The sequence below is a fragment of the Chiloscyllium punctatum genome, chromosome 6 (genome assembly GCF_047496795.1).
Source record: "Chiloscyllium punctatum isolate Juve2018m chromosome 6, sChiPun1.3, whole genome shotgun sequence".
Lineage (NCBI taxonomy): Eukaryota > Metazoa > Chordata > Chondrichthyes > Orectolobiformes > Hemiscylliidae > Chiloscyllium > Chiloscyllium punctatum.
Window position 1 is genome coordinate 81264760 of NC_092744.1, and position 21211 is coordinate 81285970.

General features: G+C 43.9%; 1 protein-coding gene across 1 annotated transcript in view; it reads right to left on the reverse strand.

The window, feature by feature from the left end:
- Positions 1-1622: 1622 nt before the first annotated feature.
- Positions 1623-21211, reverse strand: part of dzip1l (DAZ interacting zinc finger protein 1-like) — a 197929-nt gene continuing 178340 nt past the window's right edge. The window contains exon 18 of the mRNA XM_072573073.1: positions 1623-2248. Coding sequence (XP_072429174.1) covers positions 2226-2248 — 23 coding nt within the window. The 3' untranslated portion in view covers positions 1623-2225. The remainder of the gene's footprint in view (positions 2249-21211) is intronic.

Below are 21211 nucleotides of genomic sequence, written 5' to 3' on the forward strand. Positions count from 1 at the left end.
AAATCTACATTCATCCCCTGTGGCTGGAGGGTTCCTAGGCGGAAGATGAGGCGTTCTTCCTCCAGGCGTCGTGTGACCAGGGTTTGGCGATGGAGGAGGCCAAGGACCTGCATGTCCTTGGTGGAGTGGGAGGGGCAGTTGGGGGAGTTAAAGTGTTCAGCCACAGGACGATTGGGTTGGTTGGTGCAGGTGTCCCAGAGGTGTTCCCTGAAATGTTCCGCAAGTAGGCGGCCTGTCTCCCCAATGTAGAGGAGACCACATCGGGTGCAGCGGATACAGTAAATGATGTGTGTGGAGGTGCAGGTGAATTTGTGACGGATATGGAAGGATCCATTGGGGCCTTGGAGGGAGGTGAGGGGGGAGGTGTGGGCGCAAGTTTTGCACTTCTTGCGGTTGCAGGGGAAGGTGCTGGGAGTGGAGGTTAGGTTGTTGGGGGGTGTGGACCTGACGAGGGAGTTGCGGAGAGAGTAGTCTCTCTGGAACGCTGATAGGGGAGGGAAGGGAAATATATCCCTGGTGGTGGGGTCTGTTTGGAGGTGGCAGAAATGATGGAGGATGATACGATGTATCCGGAGGTTGGTGGGGTGGTAGGCGAGGACCAGAGGGGTTCTGTCCTGGTGGCGATTGGAGGGGCGGGGTTCAAGGGCGGAGGAGCGGGAAGTGGAGGAGATGTGGTGGAGAGCATCATCGACCAGGTCGGAGGGGAAATTGCAGTCTTTTGTGATGCAAACTTCAAAGACATATGCTCCTGATCCACTGGGGCTCTCTCTGTTCATTGGAACAGTTACATCATCATCTGAAATGCAAAGCATTTACATGTCCTGAAAGCACCAAAGCAAATACAGAATACAGCAAAAATGTGTGGCCAACAGTTAGTTGTTATAACTGCTTTTACTGAATGCAACACTCTAATGCTATTGTATGATTGCTCAGTCACAACCAAAAGCTCTCAATGTCAAAATTAGCAGTTTTCAGTGATTGCCATCAGACAGAGGCAAAAACACACAGACCCCATCAAATCACATGAGCAATGTGAATAAAGCATCCACAAGCTTCAAAAAGACAAACTGTGGAGTAGAAAGGTTTGAAAGCAGTTTATTGAAAACAGTAGGACATGAGATGACTACATCCATTGTGGCATTGGGCTGCAATCACCATGGGGAATAATTATGACCTATTTGAAATTTTTGAATTCCCTCCAGGAGATTTTGTATACGCCCTTGACAATAGTCTGATGAATGAGGATGGGTGAAATGGCTGTGGACTGATAATGTGAGGAATAGGTGCTCGGGTGGCCTACTCAAAGACCACAGCTTAGTTGGGTGAGACATTGTCAGAGTCAGACCCTGGACAAGGTTCCCCAAGTTATTCCCTGTTCCGGACAGATATAGTGAACTGTTACCTTCCCAGCCAAGGAGTTTACCCTTCTTTGCCCAGCTGGTCACAACAACATCACTTTAAAAAAGGATCCTCCATTGTTTTTCCCAGACTAAATGAATGCATGTTTTAAAAAGTCCAATTTAACCAAAATTGTTTGAGTTAACAGAAGAGTCATTTTATTAGTGACTAAACATAAAAATAATGAGTAGCACAACACACATACAGACTTGATTAAGAATAAGATGTGGGTCCAAACAAAAAGTTAAATGATCAGTCTCTGGAAATTATTCATATAGAGTAAATAGTGGAACATTGGTAGCTGGACAGTCAATTTCAGGATTCCTGACTTTTACATGTCAGTTGAAATCTTTTCATCCTGCTTCTTTTTGACTGTGGTTATTTGGCAGCAATCAGACAGAGAGCATCTTTATTGCCCCGTTTCCTTCTTGCTGGATTGCTGGCTAGTTTGCGTCTAGCACTCAGAGTGAGACATTCCTCTTACCTGCAATGCAGGGTGACTAATGGGTGGTTCTCCAAGAGCACATTGGCGTGCAAGTCCAGTTTAGAACATGTGAACTTTAGTTCATCAGCGCACCTTCTTCCACAAGCACGTCCAGACCGGTATGCCATGGTTTTTTAAACTCATTTTTTTGTATGTTACTAGAACAGCAAACTATGTCTTCACAAAGTGGTTTTCAGTTGATGGGTGGGAATCACCAGACCACTCTTTATCTCATCTTGCTTCATCTCTCTCTTGCTCTCTTGAAATTTCCTAGATATTCCAATGGTGCGACATTCCATGGATACCGACAGTGGGACTTTGTTACTGAATTTACATCCGTGGGCTATTTTTGTCTGCAGTCCTCCTCTGTTTTTAAAAAAACACATTTTGGATTAAAAAGTTTTTAAAAAGCCATAATACTTTGGAGTTCTGATCTACTGTCAAGATCTCATTCCACCAAGAAAATTGAGGGGTCCAATTGAAGGAGGAACACCCAGCTGAAGTAAACCCTTTCTAATAAGCACTTCAACAAGTCATTCAAGGATCACGTTCACCCAGAAAAGAATAGCTGTATGGTTAACATAGAAAACCCACAAAGAAGAACACTGCTCCACTCAATATCCACTCTGGTGTCACTATTCAATTGCAGGATTCTATTAGTGCACATAGGGTCACTCAAAAAGGTAGAATATCCAATTTAATAGATGGGGAAAAGATAGTTTGGTGTTGAAGCATGATTCCGAAAGGTCTAGAGCTATGACTCTCGCTTAGGGACTTGTACATTGTTGACATGTGAGAGGTCCCGGGCTCGATTCCCAGATGAACCCTCATTTCTGGGGTGGCATGGTTGCTCGGAGTTTGGCACTGCTATCTCATAGCAGCAGGGATTCAGGTTTGATTCCACCACTTCATATCCAGACTGGAATCCTTCCCATGAAGCTATGTCCAGAGTGACTCCAAATAGATTAAATGAGCTCTTGGACGCTGTAGGTTTTAAAATGCATTATTTGTGGTCACAAGTGCAATTAATTAATTCAATAAATCATGCCACATTTAATTCATATGAATTGTTAACTCTATGTTCTTCTTCACGTTCCACATTTGTGGGTTACATTTCATATTCAGTGTTTACTTTGAACCCCAGGTCATGCCTGACCAGCTTCACTGTGCCATTTACCACTTAGTTCCACATATGCTTCAATATCCTTGACCAATACAAAGAATAATCTACCTCAGTCTCCAAACCTCTAATTGATACAGTATCCATTAACTTTACATAGAATCCCTACAGTGTGGAAGCACGCCATTTTACCCATCGAGTCCACACTAACCTTTCAAAGAGCATCTCACCCAGATCCATTACCCTCCCCTATTCATTTAACCCTGCATTTCCCATGGCTAACCCACCCAGCCTGCACATCCCTGGACACAATGGCCAATTTAGCGTAGTCAATCCACCTAACCTGCACATCTTTGGAATGCGGGAGGAAACCAGAGCACCCGGAGGAAACCCACGCAGACATGGGGAGAACGTGCAAACTCCACACACAGACATGATGTGGAAGTATTGATGTTGGACTTGGGTGGACAAAGTTAAAATCACGCAACACATAACCTGGTGTCATGTGATTTTTAACTTGTCCACACAGTCACCCAAGAATGGAATCAAACCCAGGTCCCTGGTGCTGTGAGACAGCAGTGGTAACCACTGAGCCACCTTGGCAGATTGAGATTTCCAGTCACCCCCAAGTGAAAGAGACTCTATTCACCGTCAGCATTAAGGAAGAGTTCACCATATTCCTTACAGTAGGTCATTTTTGATTCCTTCTGGTTCTTTCGTGTACCTCTGCTGCCACCTAGTGCACAACGTATTGGAATTACTTTTCCAAAGTTAGTCCCAATTCCAGTTGGCTTTCCTTTCCCCTCTATTAGTCTGAACACTTGCTGCTTACATATGAGAGTGAAATAAGTGCTTTGTCCAAGTGGGGTTCCTAGATATGAACCTAAACAGTATCAGGAGGCTATTTCATTGTGAAGTCCATTACCCTGGTTGTGTATCCGTGATATAATCCAGAAAGATTATTAGAATCTAAGATGTTGATAAGATTACAGTTTTAATTAGCCTTCTGCAAAATATATTTTTTTCATTCACTGAACGAGGGCGTTGCTGGCTAGGCCAGCACTTATTTCCCTGTGGTTAGTTAAGAGTCAACTATATTGCTATGGGTCACATATAGGCCAGACCAGGTAAAGCAAGCAGTTTCCTTCCCTCAAGGGTATTAGTAAACCAGATGGGTTTTTCAGACATTAGATTCCTGGTCCATTGAATTCTTAATTCCAGATTTTTAATAATTGAATTCAAATTCCACCATCTGACCATGGCTGGATTCAAACCCAGGTCGCTGGAATATTACCTAGGTCTCATGGATTAGACAGTCCAGTGATAATACCACTAAGCCATCACCTCCCCTAATGCTTATTCTATCAAGATTAGCATGGGGCTCTACACTGAATTATCTCTCTCCAGACTCTGTAATCACTACTTATTTAGTTGGAGTATTTACATATTGACGTGGTGAGGTGACAGCCCTTGACATCAAGGCTGCATTCAACAGAGTGTGGCATCAAGGAGCCTGAGCAAAACTGGAATTAATTGGAATCAGGGGAAAACTCTCTACTGGTTGGAGTCATACCTGACATATAAGAACGGGGTCATGGTTGTTGAAGGTCAGTCAACTCAGCTCCAGGACATCTCTGCAGGACTTCCTGAGGATAGTCTCCAAGACCCAGCCATCTTCAGCTGCTTCATCAATGACCTTCCGTCCATCACAAGGTCAGAATAAGGGATGTCGAACTACTGACTACACAATGGCTATCACCATTCGCAACTCCTCAGCCATCAAAACAATCCATGGTCAAATACATCGACATCTGAATAATATCCAGGTTTAGGTTGAAAAATGGTAAGTAACATACATGCGATACAAGTGCAAAGCAATGGCCATCTTCAACAAGGCAGAATCTAAGCATCATCCTTTAACACTTAATGGTGTTACTATCACTGAATCCACCACAATCAACATCCTGAGAGCGACTACTCGCCAGAAACTGAACTGGACCAGCCACATAAACACAATGGCTACAAGAGCAGGTCAGAGGTTAGGAATACTATGGCGAGTAACTCACCTTCTGACACCCCAAAGCCTGTCCATTATTTACAAGGCACAAGTCAGGAATGAGATGGAATACTCTCAATTTCCTGAATAGGTGCAGCTCCAACAATACACATGAAGCTTAACACCATCTAGGACAAAGCAGCCCATTTGATAGGCATTACATCCACATGCATCCACTCCCTCCACCACTAACGCTCAGTAGCAGCAGATTGTACCAACTACAAGATGCAGAAATTCATCAAGGCCCCTAAGAAAGCATCTTCCAAATCCATGAACATTACCATGTGATAGGACAAGGGCATGCAAATAAGACTTGAAAATATATTCCTGTTCCTTCAGTGTTACTGGGTAAAAATCCTCCCTCATGGTATTATGGTCTACCCACAACAAATAGACTGCAGATTTTCAAGAACATAGCTAACCACCCCTTCTTACAAACAATTAGGAATGATGGATAAATGCTGACCCAGCCAGTGTTACCAAAGCCCCATACATGATTTTTTAAAACTTGTGTATTAACCTTTTACCCACCTTAGCACTAGCCTCAAAATGAAGTCGAAGGGAATGTTCCAATTTGGGATTTTCCCTTCCCTGGAACGTTGAAGTCAATTGAACTTGTACACCATTGGTTCAACTAAGCCAGTGCTAACTCATACACTGTACAAAGATCACAGTTGAAAAATGTGTTGCTGGAAAAGCGCAGCAGGTCAGGCAGCATCTAAGGAGCAGGAGAATCGACGTTTCAGGCATAAGCCCTTCTTCAGGAGGATCACAGTGCCCATTATCCCCACCTATCAGATAAATGATAGCAGTCATTTCCCATCACTGTAGGCTCATTAGAAAAGCTCTGTACATCGTGTCCTCAGCTTGCTGAGTGTTGCAGGTAATTCGCTGAGTTCCGACACCAAATTTACCTATTTAAAAAGCTCTGCTGATTTCACGGATCTTCAAATACCTTCTATTGGTGGTTCTCCAAAGGGACAATTACCTTCGATGCAACAGAAAGCAACTAGAAGAGACTATAACTGTGAGCAAGTGATGAAGGGACTTGAGAGGGTGCAGAGGAGATTTATCAGAATAATTCCATTGATGGGAGATCTGCTCCATGAAGTTTGACTGGTCTAATTGTGCTCCCACATCTTACAGTTTTATGTTACTTCCTCAGAGCAAAGCTAATAGGGCCGTAAAATATTATGCCAGGTTCAGATAAGGTAAACAGGGAAGTGCCGCTCTTTAGGTTATGATACGAAGACCGAAGGACACAGATTTAAGGTTTTGGACCGGATGCAGTTATATGTCGATAATTCTTTTTTCACAGGGAGGGGTAATGACCTGAAGCATCTTGTCCACAAAATTGGGACAAATGGGAGGTCATCAAAGATCTGGAAAGAAAATTGGATGGGCACTTGAAAAAATGGCAACTTGCTGCATTACAAAGACAGGACAGGGGTACGGGGCCGATTGGCTTGTTCTACATGTGACGAATAAATGTTATAAATGACCCAGTAGAAGGACCTTTCAGTGTGAGGCAACAACACGCAGATTTCCTTTTACACAAGAAAGCGTTCCACATTTCTGAGAGGAGATTCCAAAAAAGGCTCCTCTAGAAATGCAGGGCCATGCTTTAATTCTGGCAGGTCCCTCATTGTGCAGGGTCACTGGGGAGGTCAAACCACACCTCCTGTTTCACAGCATGGCAAAAGATCCCCTTAACAGTTCCTGTGAAAAGGGTCAGCACGTAAGTTAAATGCAAGGTTGAAATGTCAAGATGACAGGTTCCAGATGGGTAGGGTACTAGTTACATAGGATACCAGGTGGACAGGGGATAATGTGTCAAGGAGATAGGGTTCCAGGTAAGTAGAATATCAAGGTACAAGGTGAAGAGGGGGGCCACATAAGTGATGGAATGTTTGGACTAGGTCTGGTTGGGTGGCAGATATTGAGTCCAGCGGGGGACTACGACCATGTCAGATCTGTGGAGGGAGAGGACGTCTGGTCCCAGAGAGAGAAGGGGATTGTCAGCTCCTTGAGTGGGGGCTGGGGCGGGGGGTGCAGGGGAGAGCCAAGCAAAGGGCAGGGTTTCGGTCCCACAGGGAAAGCAGGTCCCAGGTGTAGACGGGGCTTTCTGGCCCCAGGGCACAGGGGTGTTGTCAGCTCTGAAGACCAGGCTTGTCAATTTCCCAGTGAAGAGAGAAGGTGTCACCTCCTGACTCACAATTGTCCACCGTCTACACGGCACGAGTCAAGATGGAATACTCCCCACTTGCCTGAATGGGTGCAGCTCCAACAACACTTGAAGGTTGACAAAGCAGCCGGTTTGATTGGCACCAGAATCACCAGTTTCCACATTCGTTCTCCAACAGCAATAAGTACCATCTCCAAGGAATACTACGGAAATTCACCAATGTTCCTTTGACCTCATTTTCCAAACCAGTGCCTTCTACCACCTAGAAGGGAGAAGGTTATACATGCATGGGAACACCACTGCCTACAATTCCCCCCTCCAAGTCACTCAACATCCTGACTTAGAAATATGTCACTGTTCCCTCCCTGTTGCTGGGTCAAAATCTTAGAACTCCCTCCCCAGCAGCCCAGTTGTTTGCAGTGTTTCAAGAAGGTAGCTCACCTCATACTCTCAAGAACAACTTGTGACTGACATTAAATGCAGGTAGTTAGTGACGTCTACACCCCATGAATAAATCTAAGGGGAATTATCTGTCTCCTTTGTCTATAGCTAAGATTAAAAATCACACAACAGCACGTTAGAGTCCAACAGGTTTATTTGGATGTACTAGCTTTTGGAGCACTGCTCCTTCATCAGGTCGCTGTCCTGCTGAAGGAGCAATGCTCCAAAGGCTAGTACACCCAAATAAACCTGTTGGACTATAATCTGGTGTTGTGTGATTTTTAACTTTGTCCACCCCAGTCCAACATCAGCTCCTCCACATTATAGTTAAAGTGTCAGTATAATGTAGATCTGGTTAGGCCTGTGGGATTACGTCTCTCACAATTTCTCCCACATCATCACCACCAGCCATATTGATTGATCACTCATCTCATGAAGTCTCTATGACATAATAGGATGGTGAGTGACACCCCTTGTGGAAGTTATTCCCACTTTTCATTAACCCTTCAGATAGTTTCTTATCCATTTCTAATTCAGGCTCTTGTGGCACATTAGTAGTGTCCCAGTGGAGCTGAGGTGAGGATGGTCAAGAGCATCAAGTTCCTAGGAGTGATGATCACCAACAATCTGTCCTGTTCCACCCACGTTGATGCTACAGTCAAGAAAGCACAACGACGCCTCTACTTCCTCAGGAGGTAAAGAAAATTCGGCATATCCACAACGGCTCCTACCAATTTTTGTAGCTAGAAAGCATTCTATCCAGGTGTGTCACTGCTTGGTATGGCGACTGCACTGCTCAGGAACATAGGAAATGACAGCGAGTTGTGAACATAGCCCAGTCCATCACCCAAACCAACCTCCCATCCATTGACTCCCATCTACACTTCTCACTGCTTTGAAAAGGCAGCCAGCATCATCAAAGACCCCTCACACCCCAGTTATAATCTCTATCAACTTCTTCCAGTGGGCAGAAGATACAAAATCTTAAGCGCACACACCAACAGATTCAAGAACAGCTTCTTCCCTGCTGTTATCAGACTTCTGAATGGACCTCTCAAATTTTAGATTTAATGTTGACCTCGCTGTTTGTGCACCTTCTCTGCAACTGTAACATTGTATTCCTCACTCAGTTCTATTACCCTTAAGCATTTTGCATAGTATGATCTGTCTACACTGCACATAAAACAAAACTTTTCACTGTACTCAGGTGCATGTGACAATAATAAATCAAATCAAATCAAACCTGCTCCAGAAATGTATCATAACATCTCTCAACAGCTTAACTTTTAAAAATCTGTCTATTCCTGTGACTCCGAATCCCCTCAGCTTTGAGTTAAGATTCATGGCCTCTTCCTATAGCACTGTCCATTTCTACACCGTCGCAGTTTTCTGTCAGGCTGGGTCCAGCAACCAGTGCCATGGTCCACCCCAAGTGCAGTTCCTCACCCAGCACCTACCCAGTCCACCCTCACTGACAGTGAGCCCACCATTCACAGGTCCAGCCTCTTCATGTCTCAGAAGCAGTTTCCCAAAGCAGTCCCTGTGTCAGGGCCCACCACATCCCAGCAGCCTGGAACCCCTCTTAAAGGATTCCATCAGTGTCACCAGACTATAGACATGGCAAAGGAATAGGGAGGCAGTGGCCGGGTGGTAATGCACCTGGGCTAGCACTCAAGGGACCCAAGTGAATGCTCTGAGACCTGGGTTCAAATCTCACTAGATGGTGAAATTTGTTTCCAGATAAAATCCAGAATTTTTTTAAAAATTGGTTTAATAGTGACCATTTCATAGACCCATCCGGGTTCATTGATATCCTTACCTGGTCTGGCCTGCAGTGATTCCAGATACATACCAATGCAGGTAACTCTTAACTGCCCTCTGGCCAATTAGGGATGAGCAGTAAAGTCTTATGTTTCCAGCAATGCCCATATCCTGTGTGTGTGTGTAATCCTGCACAAACACATCTCCAGCACTGACTTTGTTGAAGAAATGTGTTATGATCTATATTAGGTCTGCAGTGGTTCTGTGTAAATGCACAAAACTTAATAGATGAAGGTGGTGAGCAGCAGTCAACACATAGGAATCTGATGTCCTGCTCGGAGTAGGCACATGGCTTGACAAAGGGATGGATTGTGAAGTAAATTTTCTAGAAAGAAAGGTGGAAGAGTGGTGACATTGATTAGGGAGAAGATGACAGTGCTGGTGAGAGAGAACAAGGATAGAGTCTACAGCCAAGAAACAATAAAGGGACCTTTACACATTAATGATTATGTTCAATAGGTCAATAACTACAGGAAAAATATAGGTGAGTAAATCTGCAGGGAAGTTGTAGAGGTGTGGAATTCATTACCACAGGAAGTAGTTGATGCCAAACAACTGAAGAGGCGGCTAGATATAGCACTTGGGGTGAATGGGATCAAAGGTCATGGGGAGAAAGCAGGGTTAGGCTAATGAGTTGGACAATCAGCTGCGATGGTGATGAATGGCAGAGCAGGCTCGAAGGGCCGAATGGCCTCCTCCTCCTCCTACCTTCTACGTTTCTATGTGCAAAAATTATAGTGTGATGATAATTTGAATTATCCTGTTCCGGCTTGGGATTGTAACATTATAAAGGGTGCAGAGAAGTGTGCAGGTTTCTGACGTGTTCAGGTGAACACCCTGTATGATTCAGGCCTGTTTGATGTAATTTTCTTTTAACTCACTCATGGGGCATGGGCATTTCTGGCTGTCCAGCATTTATAGCCCATCCCTAGCTGCCCATTGAACTGAGTCGCTTGCTAAGGGCATTTCTGAGGTAAAGTTGAGAGTCAACTACATTGCTGTGGCTCTGGAGACGCATAAAGGCCACACCAGGTAAGGACATCAGCGAGCAAGATGGGTTTTCTGACAATCAACAGCGGATTCATGGTCATCTGTAGGTTCTAAATTCCAGATTTGTTTTAAAATTGAATTCAAATTCCACCAGTTGCTGGGGCAAAATTTCACAGAACAGTATCTGAATTTCTAGGTTTATGGTCTCAATGAAATACCACTAGGTATTCTAAGATCTTAAGATACCTAGATCATAAGATTCATATTGATCATGCAAATAGACAAGCAGCAGCCTAGAGTAAAAAATATTGTGTGAGGAAAAGCCCAAATTCAGTTGGACAATATGAAATCTGACTTATCTAAGCTGGCATCAAATTTAGACAATATTGTAACTGAACTATAACACTGGCCGGAGGGAAGGTGGGAGTATTGCTGGTGGGGGGTGGGGGGATGTGGATGCTGCAGTCAGGAAGCTGCTGGCCAACCAAGTGAAATTGTGGGATCTGAGCAAAAAAGGTTGAAACACTTGTCGAGTAAATTCTCTGCAAATTCCAGTGAGTCTGCAAATGCGATCAGGCCACAACATCCGGGTGTGAACAAGAACCTCTGAGCCTAAGAGGGTGCTAAAGGGCATGAAATTATCTGTTATCCCATTGTCCCATTGGAACAAATGGGACATTTGCAGTTCAGCGCTTCCCTGGCTCCGAACAGGGATGGAACAACAAAACTACCTCTGATGATTGAGGACTACACTCTGATTGGAGGGCTTGGCATAACTTTCTGGGAATGTGCCAGAAAGGAATGTAACCCTGGATTTGGCCTTGGAAAAGCAGCAGAGACTCCACCCACAGAACGAAGACAGTCGGGACGAAAAGAAACTCTAGCTAGAAAGTTTAACTGTGATGCGCAAGATCCACTTTTGCAAAGAGAGAGAGAGAGAGCTCAGCTCAATGAACATCATCAGCCTGTCTCCAGGTTCGAGTGTGCATGGGAAGTATTTATGGGATCATCAGAGAGTGAGAAAGAATTTGTTGGCTGCAATACAGCATGGTATCTGGTTAAACATGTTTTAAACAATATATTGATCGAAGAGTCTGGATGTGTGCACTTTTCTATGGAGTACATAGGTAAAGTACTAGGAATGACTGGAGCTAGAGGACTAGGAGGACAATATCGCAAGGAGGGATATGAAGTGGACTAAGTGAAAGGAAGCAGATTATAGTGGTAAACAATTATTATATTCGGGCTAGAGGGACTATTTCTGGGAAAATTTAAATGTTGTAGTTAATTTAACTATTTAAGCTCATGAATGTAGCTACAAACATTCATTGAGTGATATTTCTGAAGCCTGATTAGTTAGATAAATTACCAGTTGGCTGAAGAGAACTGGGGCAATAGTTTAAGATGGCAGAGAAGCAGTGGCAGACAATTAGGAAGATATTTCACAACTCCCAAAAAAGATATATCTCATTGAGGACAAAACATTCTATGAAAAGGATGGACCATCCATGGCCAACGAGGGATAGGATTAAAATAAAAGAAAGAGCATAAAATGCTGCAAAGATTACTGATATGGAAGTGCCAGTGTTGGACTGAGATGGATAAAGTTAAAAATCACACAACACCAGGTTACAATCCAACAGGTTTATTTGGAGGTACTAGCTTTCGGAGCGCTGCTACTTCATCAGGTGGTTTTGGAACAAGACCATAAGGTACAGAATTTTCCCTTTTGTAACCCTTTTGCTATAAATTCTGTGTCGCATGGTTCTGTTCCACAACCACCTGATGAAGGAGCGGTGCTCCAAAAGCTAGTGCTTCCATTTAAACCTGTTGGACTATAACCTGGTGTTGTGTGATTTTTAACAAAGATTAATGGTAGAACTGAAGATTTAGGAATATAAGGAGTTAGGTTAGAAGCTGGAAGGCAGGACAAGCAGAGCAGTAATCTCACTAGCACCCATGTGCTAGTGGGGGGGGGGGGGGGGATGAGAACCTGAGCTACGGATCAGATGGTGGAGTAGGTAGTGAACAGCCAGATACAATGTTCAGAGAGTCTGTGAGGAGGGATAGGGACTTGTTAGGTAAAGATGAAACATCTCTCCACCCTTCAGGCACTCTGCCTGTATTCCTGATGAAGGGCTTTTGCCCAAAACGTCGATTTTACTGCTCCTCGGATGCTGCCTGAACTGCTGTGCTTTTCCAGCACCACTCTAATCTAGAGCCCGGGACTTGATAGGGTAAAGTTGCAGTCAGTGTGATCGGTTAAAATTTGTCTACTTTAATGCAAGAAGTATCAGGAATAAGGGTGATGAACTCAGAGCATGGATCAGTATTTGCAACTATGATGTTGTGGACATTATGTAGACTTGGATATCATAGAGGCAGGAATGGTTGTTGGATGTTTCAGGGTTTAGATGTTTCAGAAGCAATGGAAGGAGGTAAAAGAGGTGGAGGAGTGGCAATGTTAATCAGGGATAGTATCACAACTGCAGAAAGGGAGGTTGTCAAAGAGGGTTTGTCTACAGAGTCAGTATGGACAAAGGTCAGAAACAGGAACATAGCAGTCACTTTACTGAAGTTTTCTACAAGTTCCCCAATAGTAACAGAGTCATGGAGGAGCAGATTGGGAGGCAGGTTTTGGAAAGGTGCAGAAGTAACAGGATTTTTGTCATGGATGACTTTAACTTCCCTAATAATTGATTGGAACCTCCTTAGGTCAAGTAGTTTGGACACAGCAGTTATTGTCAAGTGTGTCCGGGAAGTGTTCCTGATGCAATATGTAGATAGGCCAACCAGAGGGGAGGCCATATTGGATTTGATGCTTGGCAACAAACCATGCCAGGTGTCAGATCTCTCAGTGGGACAGCATTTCGGTGATAGTAATCACAACTTCCTGACTTTTACTGAACTCACCGAGAGGGATAGGAGCAGACGGTATGGGAAAGTGTTTAACTGTGGGAGGGAGAATTACAATACTATTAGGCAGGAACTCAGGTGCCTAAATTGGGAACAGATGTTCTCAGGGAAATGCATGACAGAAATGTGGAGGTTGTTTAGGAAGCACTCACTGACAGTGCTTGTCCCACTGAGGCAAGGAAGGGAAAGTAGGGTGAAGGAACCTTGGGTGACAAGGGATGTAGAACATCTAGTCAAGAGAAAGAAGGGAGCTTACTTAAGGTTGAGGGAGCAAGGATCAGATAGGGATCCAGAAGGTTACAAGGTAGCCAGGAAGGAACTGAAGAATGGACTTAGAAGAGCTAGAAGGGGGCATGGAAAAGCTTTAGCAGTTAGGATTAAGGAAAACCCTAAGACATTCTAACTTATGTGAGGAACAAGAGAATGGCCAGGGTGAGGGCAGGGCTGATCAGGGATAGTGGAGCGAACTTGCATCTAGAGGAATTAGGTGAGCTCCTTAATGAATACTTTGCTTCAGTGTTCACTTCCGAGAGGGACCTTGATGTTTCTGAAGACAGCGTGAAACAGAATGAAATGCTAGAACAGGTTGATATTAAGAAGGATGATGTGCTGACAATTTTGAAAAATGTAAGGATGGATAAATCCCCTGGGCCAGAGGGTGTATACTCTAGGTTACTACAGGAAGTGAGGGAAGAGATTGCTGCACCTTTGGTGATATTCTTTGCGTCCTCACTATCCACTGGAGTAATGCCAGATGTTTGGAAAGAGGCAAACGTTACTCCCTAGTTCAAGAAAGGGAATAGGGATAATCGTAGGAATTACAGACCAGTCAGTCTTATGTCAGTCGTGGGAAATGTATTGGAGAGAATTCTGAGAGACCGGATTCATGATTATTTGGAAAACCATAGTTTGTTTAGTGATAGTTAGCATGGCTTTGTGAGAGGCAGGCCATGCCTCACAAGTTTTATTGAATTCTTTGAGGATGTGACAAAACACATTGATGAAGGTTGGGCAGTGGATGCGGTATATATGCATTTTAGCAAGGCATTTGATAAGGTTCCCCATGGTAGGCTCATTCAGAACATAAGGAGGCATTGGATACAGGGAAGTGTGACTGTCTGGATACAGAATTAGCTGGCCCATAGAAGACAGAGGGTGGTAGTAGATGAAAGTATTCAGCCTGGATCTCATTGTCCAATGGTGTTCTACGAGGATCAGTTCTGGGACCTCTGCTCTTTGCGATTTTTTTATAAGTTACTTGGATGAGGAAGTGGGAGGGTGAGTTAGTAAGTTTGCTGAAGACCCGAAGTTGGTGGAGTTGTGGATAATGTGGAGGGCTGTTGTAGGTTGCAATAGGACATTGACAGGATGCAGAGCTGGGCTCAGAAGTGGCAGATGGAGTTCAACCTGGAAAAGTGTGAAGAGATTCATTTTGGAAGGTCCAATTTGAATGCTGAATACAGGATTAAAGACAGGATTTTTGGCAGTGTGGAGGAACAGAGGATCTTGGGGTCCACGTCCGTAGGTCCCCTCAAAGTTACCACCCAAGTTGATAGGGTTGTTAAGAAGGCGCATGGTGTGTTGGTTTTCATTAGCAAGGGGATTGGGTTTAAGAGTTGCAAAATTATGCTGCAGCTCTATAGAGTCCTGGTTAGACCACACTTGGAATATTGTGTTCAGTTCTGGTCTCATGGCAGAAATATCTAACATGAAGGGTCATCATTTTAAGGTGATTGGAGGAAGGTTTAGGGGAGATGTCAGAGGTAGATTCTTTACACAGAGAGTGGTGGGCGGGTGGAATGCACAGCCAGCGGTGGTAGTAGAGTCAGATACATTTGGGACATTTAAGCGACTCTTGGATAGGCACATAGATGATAGTACAGTGAAGGGTATGTAGATCAGTCTGATCTTAGAGTAGGATAAAAGGTCAGCACAACATTAAGGGCTTGTACTATGTTGTACTGTTTTATGTTCATTGGGAAAATGCTAGAATTTACTACTAATCAGGCCGTAGCATGCCTATCATACAATCAGGCAGATACAATATGGTTCTGCAAAAGGGAATACTTGTTTGACAAATGTATTGAATTTCTTTGAGAATGTAGCAAGATAGATAAAGTGTAACCTGTAGATGTGCTGAATTTAGGTTTCCAAAAAGGAGTTGTTAAAGATCCACTAAAACGTTATTACACAGCTCATGGTTTGAGAGTGATATAAAGAACAGTACATCACCAGGACAGGCCCTTCAGCCCACCAAGCTAATGTTGACACATCATGCTTTTCTAAACTAAAAGACATTTCCCCCCTACACTGTCCGCATCCTTCTATCCCCTGACTGTACATATATCTGTCAAGATGCATTTTAAACATTGCTATTGTATCTGCTTCTATGACCTTCTCTGGCACACATTCCAGGCACTTACCACTCTCTGTTTAAAAAAAAACTTGCCCTTCATATCTCCTTTAAACTTTGTCCTTTTACCTTAAACGCATAGAATGTAGGACATAGAACAGTACAGCTCAGTACAGGCCTTTCAGCCCATAATGTAATGTCAAGCATTTATCCTAATCTAAGATTAACCTAACCTACACACCCCTCAATTTACTGCCGTCCATGTGCTTGTCCAGCAGTTGCTTTAATGTCTCTAATGTCTCTGACTCTACTACCACCGCTAGCAGTGCATTCCACACACCCATCACTCTCTGAAAAAAGAACCGACCTCTGACATCCCCCCCGTACCTTCCTCCATTTACCTTACAAATACGAACCTCCATGAGATAGCTATTTCTGCCCTGGGGAAAAGTCTCGGGCTATCAACTATCAATCCTCTCATTACCTTGAACACCTCTATCAAGTGACCGCTCTTCCTTCTTCTCTCCAGTGTGACAAGCTCTATCTCATTCAACCTCTCTTCATAAGACAAGCTCTCTGATCCAGGCAGCATCCTGGTAAATCTCCTCTACACCCTCTCGAAAGCATTCCAAAATGAGGCAACCAGAACTGGACACAATATTCCAAGTCTGGTCTAACCAGGGTTTTATACAGCTGCGGCAAAATCTCATGATTCTTAAATTCAAACCTCCTATTAATGAAGTTCAAAACCCCAATATTCCTTCTTAACAACCCTATCAACTTGCGTGGGAACCTTGAGGGATCTATGGACGTAGACCCAAAGTTCCTGCTGTTCCTCTGCACTGCCAAGAATCCTGTTTTTGACCCTGTTTTCAGCATTCAAATTCGATCTTCCAAAATGAATTACTTTGTATTTATCCAGGTTGAACTCCATCTGCCACTTCTCAGCCCAGCTCTGCATCCTGTCAATGTCATGTTGTAGCCTGCAACAGCCCTTGACACTATCTACAACGCCACCGACCTTTGTGTCATCAGCAAATTTACTAACCTACCCTTCTACTTCTTCATCCGAGTCATTTATAAAGAGCACAGGCCCAAGAACAGATCTCTGCAGGACACGACTGGTCACCGACCTCCAGGCAGACTACTTTCCATCTACTATCAATTGCTGTCTTCTTTTTGCCAGCCAATTCTGTATCCAGACAGCCAAACTTCCTTATATTCCATATCTCCGAACTTTCTGAATGAGCCTACCTTAGGGAACCTTATCAAATGCCTTACTGAAATGTAAATACACCACATCCACTGCTTAACCTTCATCAACTTGTCTCCTCATATCCTCAAAGAACTCAATAAGGCTTGTGAGGCATGACCTGCCCCTCACAAAGCCATGCTGACTATCTTTAATCAAACTGTGTTTTTCCAAATAATCATAAATCCTATTTCTCAGAATCCTTTCCAGCACCTTGCTTCCCATAGATGTAAGACTGACTGGTCTGTAATTCCCAAGGATTTCCCTATTCCCTTTCTTGAACAGAGGAACAACATTCTCCTCCCTCCAATCAGCTGGTACTACTTCCGTGAAGAGTGAGGATGCAAAGATCGTCACCAAAGGCGCAGCAATCTCATGTCCCCTAGTAATTGATATTTTGACACTTGGAAAAAGCTTGTGACTAACTATTCTATCCGTGCCTCTCATAATTTTATACAGTGGGGGGAGGCAGGTTCACTCAAGGAGTTAGGGTCTGGAAGGTACCATCTGAGAGTATGGGAGAGTCAGGTTCACTTGAGTGGTTAGGGTCTGAAATGTACTGTCTGAGAGTATGGGAGAGTCAGGTTCACTAAAGAAGTTAGGGTCTGAAATGTACTGTCTGAGAGTGTGGGAGAATCAGGTTCACTTGAGTGGTTAGGGTCTGAAATATATTGTCTGAGAGTGAGGTGGAGGTAGATTCAGTCAAGGCATTCAAGAGGTAATAGGAAAATTACGGAATAGAAACAATCGTTGGTACTACAAGGACAGATTGGGAAGAGGGATGAGCTGAATTGCTCACCCTGACAGCTGGTATGGACACAAAGGGTTGAATGGCCTCCTGCTGTGTCTTAAGTGCTTGCTGCTTCTCTGAAAATAGCTGTAATGCTGATCCTGTACAAACACAGTCAAGTACTCAACCTCTAGAAACGCAATACAGCACATATCCTGTACAAACACTGTCCAACACTAATCCTGTAAAAACAATCTGTCCAGGAGTGATCCTATACAAATCCTGTCTCGTCCTGATCCTCTATAAACACAGTTCAGCTCTGGTCCTGTACAAACACAATCTCACCCTGGACCTGTACAAATACAATCCAGCCCCTGATTATACATGTTTATACACAGTCCAGAACTGACCCTGGGAAATAGCACCTCATACTCAGCCTGTACAAAGACGGTCTTACAGTAATGGGGGCCACGACACTGATCTAGTAATAAAATTAAGAAATGACCTGAAAAAGAACTAATTACAGATATTCCAACATGAAGCTTTGTACTTTCCTTTTCTTATAGATATCAATGGGAGGAGTAGAAGTGAACAGACTCTATGATTGTGGCACTTTAATGGGGTAACCACCTTAGTGGGGATATCTGACATTGTTCATAAGCTGTCATAATTTACAACCTATCAGTGAAAGTACATTCCTGGACTATTAATAGGGCATCATTAATCAATGTGCAATCCTCCATTTGCATCTGTAAGTCTGTTTGATCAAACTTGTATAAACTCTCATTCAGAGCTAATTGCCCAATTCATCTCGGCTTGAGGAACTGTACACATAAATAGTGCAGCCAATATTTCTACACAATTGTCATTAAACTCACTTTCTCTCATTAGTTAATTTGTCTTCTCCTTCTTTTATGCATATGGTCTGCACACTTAATTATGTTCTCCTGTAACGCTTCCAGTTTGGTGGTAAAATGGACTTAAAGTCTCATACTGAGCTCCCCGTGGTTAATGACTGATCCAGGTTGAGAAAGCGGATTGCAATTGTGGAGTTTGGTAGGGGCACATTTGTGGAATTAAATACATGCCCTCTACATATGTGAAGGAACAGGCAGCACATCCACCGCCTGGATAACAATTCTGATGAGTTTCTTTGACAATCCAGTTGTTGTTTCTACGGTTTCTAATTCTGGACTTCCTTTTTGACTCCAAATGTACTTATTATGGGGAGTCGATAGCCTAGTGGGTATTATCACTGGACTGTGAATCCGAAGATCCAGGTTCTGAGATTTGGGTTTGAATCCTGCCACAGCACAATGTGGAATTTGAATTCAATAAATATCTGGAATTAAGTCTAATGATGACCATGAATCCATTTTTGGGGGGGAAAAGAAACCCATCTAATTCACTAATGCCCTTTAGGGAAGGAAACTGCCATCCTTACCTGGTCTGGCCTACATGTGACTCCAGACCACAGCTATGTGATTGACCCTTATATGCCCTCTGGGCAATTAGGAATGAGCAATAAATGCTGACCGAGCCAGTGATGCCCCCATCTCTTGAACCCTTGAAGGAGTAAACAAAAGAATAATGTAATTTATATTAGCCCAACCCTTGGGAGGTGGGATTTGAACTCATCCCCTCGATTTTTAGTCCAGTAATCCAACCACCTTGCTACTTATTGGAGGGGGGGGGGGGCCTTAGATATCCAGGTAAATGTGTTGTCTCATTTTCAATTACCCTCTTGGCTCCCAAAACAGGTTTAGGAGTCGATATTTTTAAAGGTCAGTGCTTCCTGCGGTTTGCACTGTCTCGAGGGAAAGGTAATGATGCTGAGCACATTGCCAGGAAAGTGGAAATTTAGCACCTAAAGTGTGGCAACATTATCATTGAGACCTTCTTTAAATCCCTGCATTACCTCAAAACAATCAAGGAGTATTCTAAATGTACAGAAATATATCTCCAGTGACTCCCCCATGGTGGCGTGTCGGAAAGCGAAGGTTGAAACACTGACTAAAAACCTTCCTGAGAACCAAAGCTTCGACACAAGCCCTTAGATTGAATTGAAGCAGACTTTATTTTTCTCTTCCCCGACTGACACCTAAAGCAAGGGTGCATCTGAGTTAGCTTTGAGATATTTCAGTTCTGAGAAGTGAGGGGGTGGGGGTTGGGGGTTGGGGGGTGTGGTTGGGGTGGGGTGGTGGTGGGGGGGAATCGGTTGTTGGTCGGGGGGGGGAGGAAAGAGGGTAGCCTGCATTTGCTGTTGAATTTCTGTCATGATAGGTGTGATAGCCCAAAGACAATCACATCAGAAATATGATCCAGACTCCGGAACTTTGATCTCAGCCAAGGGAGGCAGCGGGAAGTATAGGAGGAGTCAATGGATGGAAGGTTGGTTTATGTGATGGACTGCGCTGTATTCACAACTCTCCGGAGTTTCTTATGGTCCTGGGCGGAGCAGTTGCCATAGTTGCGGTGATGCATTTGGATAGGATGCTTTCTATGGTGCATCTATAAAAATTGGCAAGATTGGTTATGGACATGCTGAGTTTCCTTAGCCTCCTGAGCAAATAGAGGTGCTGTTGTGCTTTCTTTACCAGATCCTCATCGTAGGTAGACCAGGACAGATTGTTGGTGATCATCACTCCGAGGAACTCAATGCTGTCAACCACCTCCACGAAAGTATCATGCCATTTCCACCTCAGCACCATTTAACTTTAGCAACTAAACATTGGAGTTCACCCCACACTTCTTGACCACTCTTCCTTCTTTTGTTATGTGGCAGCTTTCCATCCCATTAGGCAATGGGTTTGTGCCATGGTGGCCAACTCAGTGTGAAGCATCACCTGGTGCAGCTCAGGAGCCCCACAGGGGCGTCTGATGCATTTGAAGACAGTGAACTGAGAAAGTTCTAGAATCCTAGGGAGTGTTGCCAAACAAAGAGACCTTAGAGTGCAGATTCATAGTTCCTTGAAAGTGGAGTCGCAGGTAGATAGGATAGTGAAGAAGGCGTTTGGTATGCTTTCCTTTATTGGTCAGAGCATTGAGTACAGGAGTTGGGAGGTCATGTTGCGGCTGTACAGGACATTGGTTAGGCCACTGTTGGAATATTGCATGCAATTCTGGTCTCCTTCCTATTGGAAGGATGTTGTGAAACTTGCAAGGGTTCAGAAAAGATTTACAAGGATGTTGCCAGGGTTGGAGAATTTGAGCTATAGGAAGAGTTTGAACAGGCTGGGGCTATTTTCCCTGGAGTGTTGGAGGCTGAGGGGTGACCCTTTAGGTTTATAAAATCATGAGGGGCATGGATAGGGTAGAAGACAAAGTCTTTTCCCTGAGGTGGGGGAGTCCAGAACTGGAGGGCATAGGTTTAGAGTGAGAGGGGAAAGGTACAAAAGAGACCGAAGGGACAACGTTTTCATGAAGAGGGTGGTATATGTATGGAATGAGCTGCCAGAGGAAGTG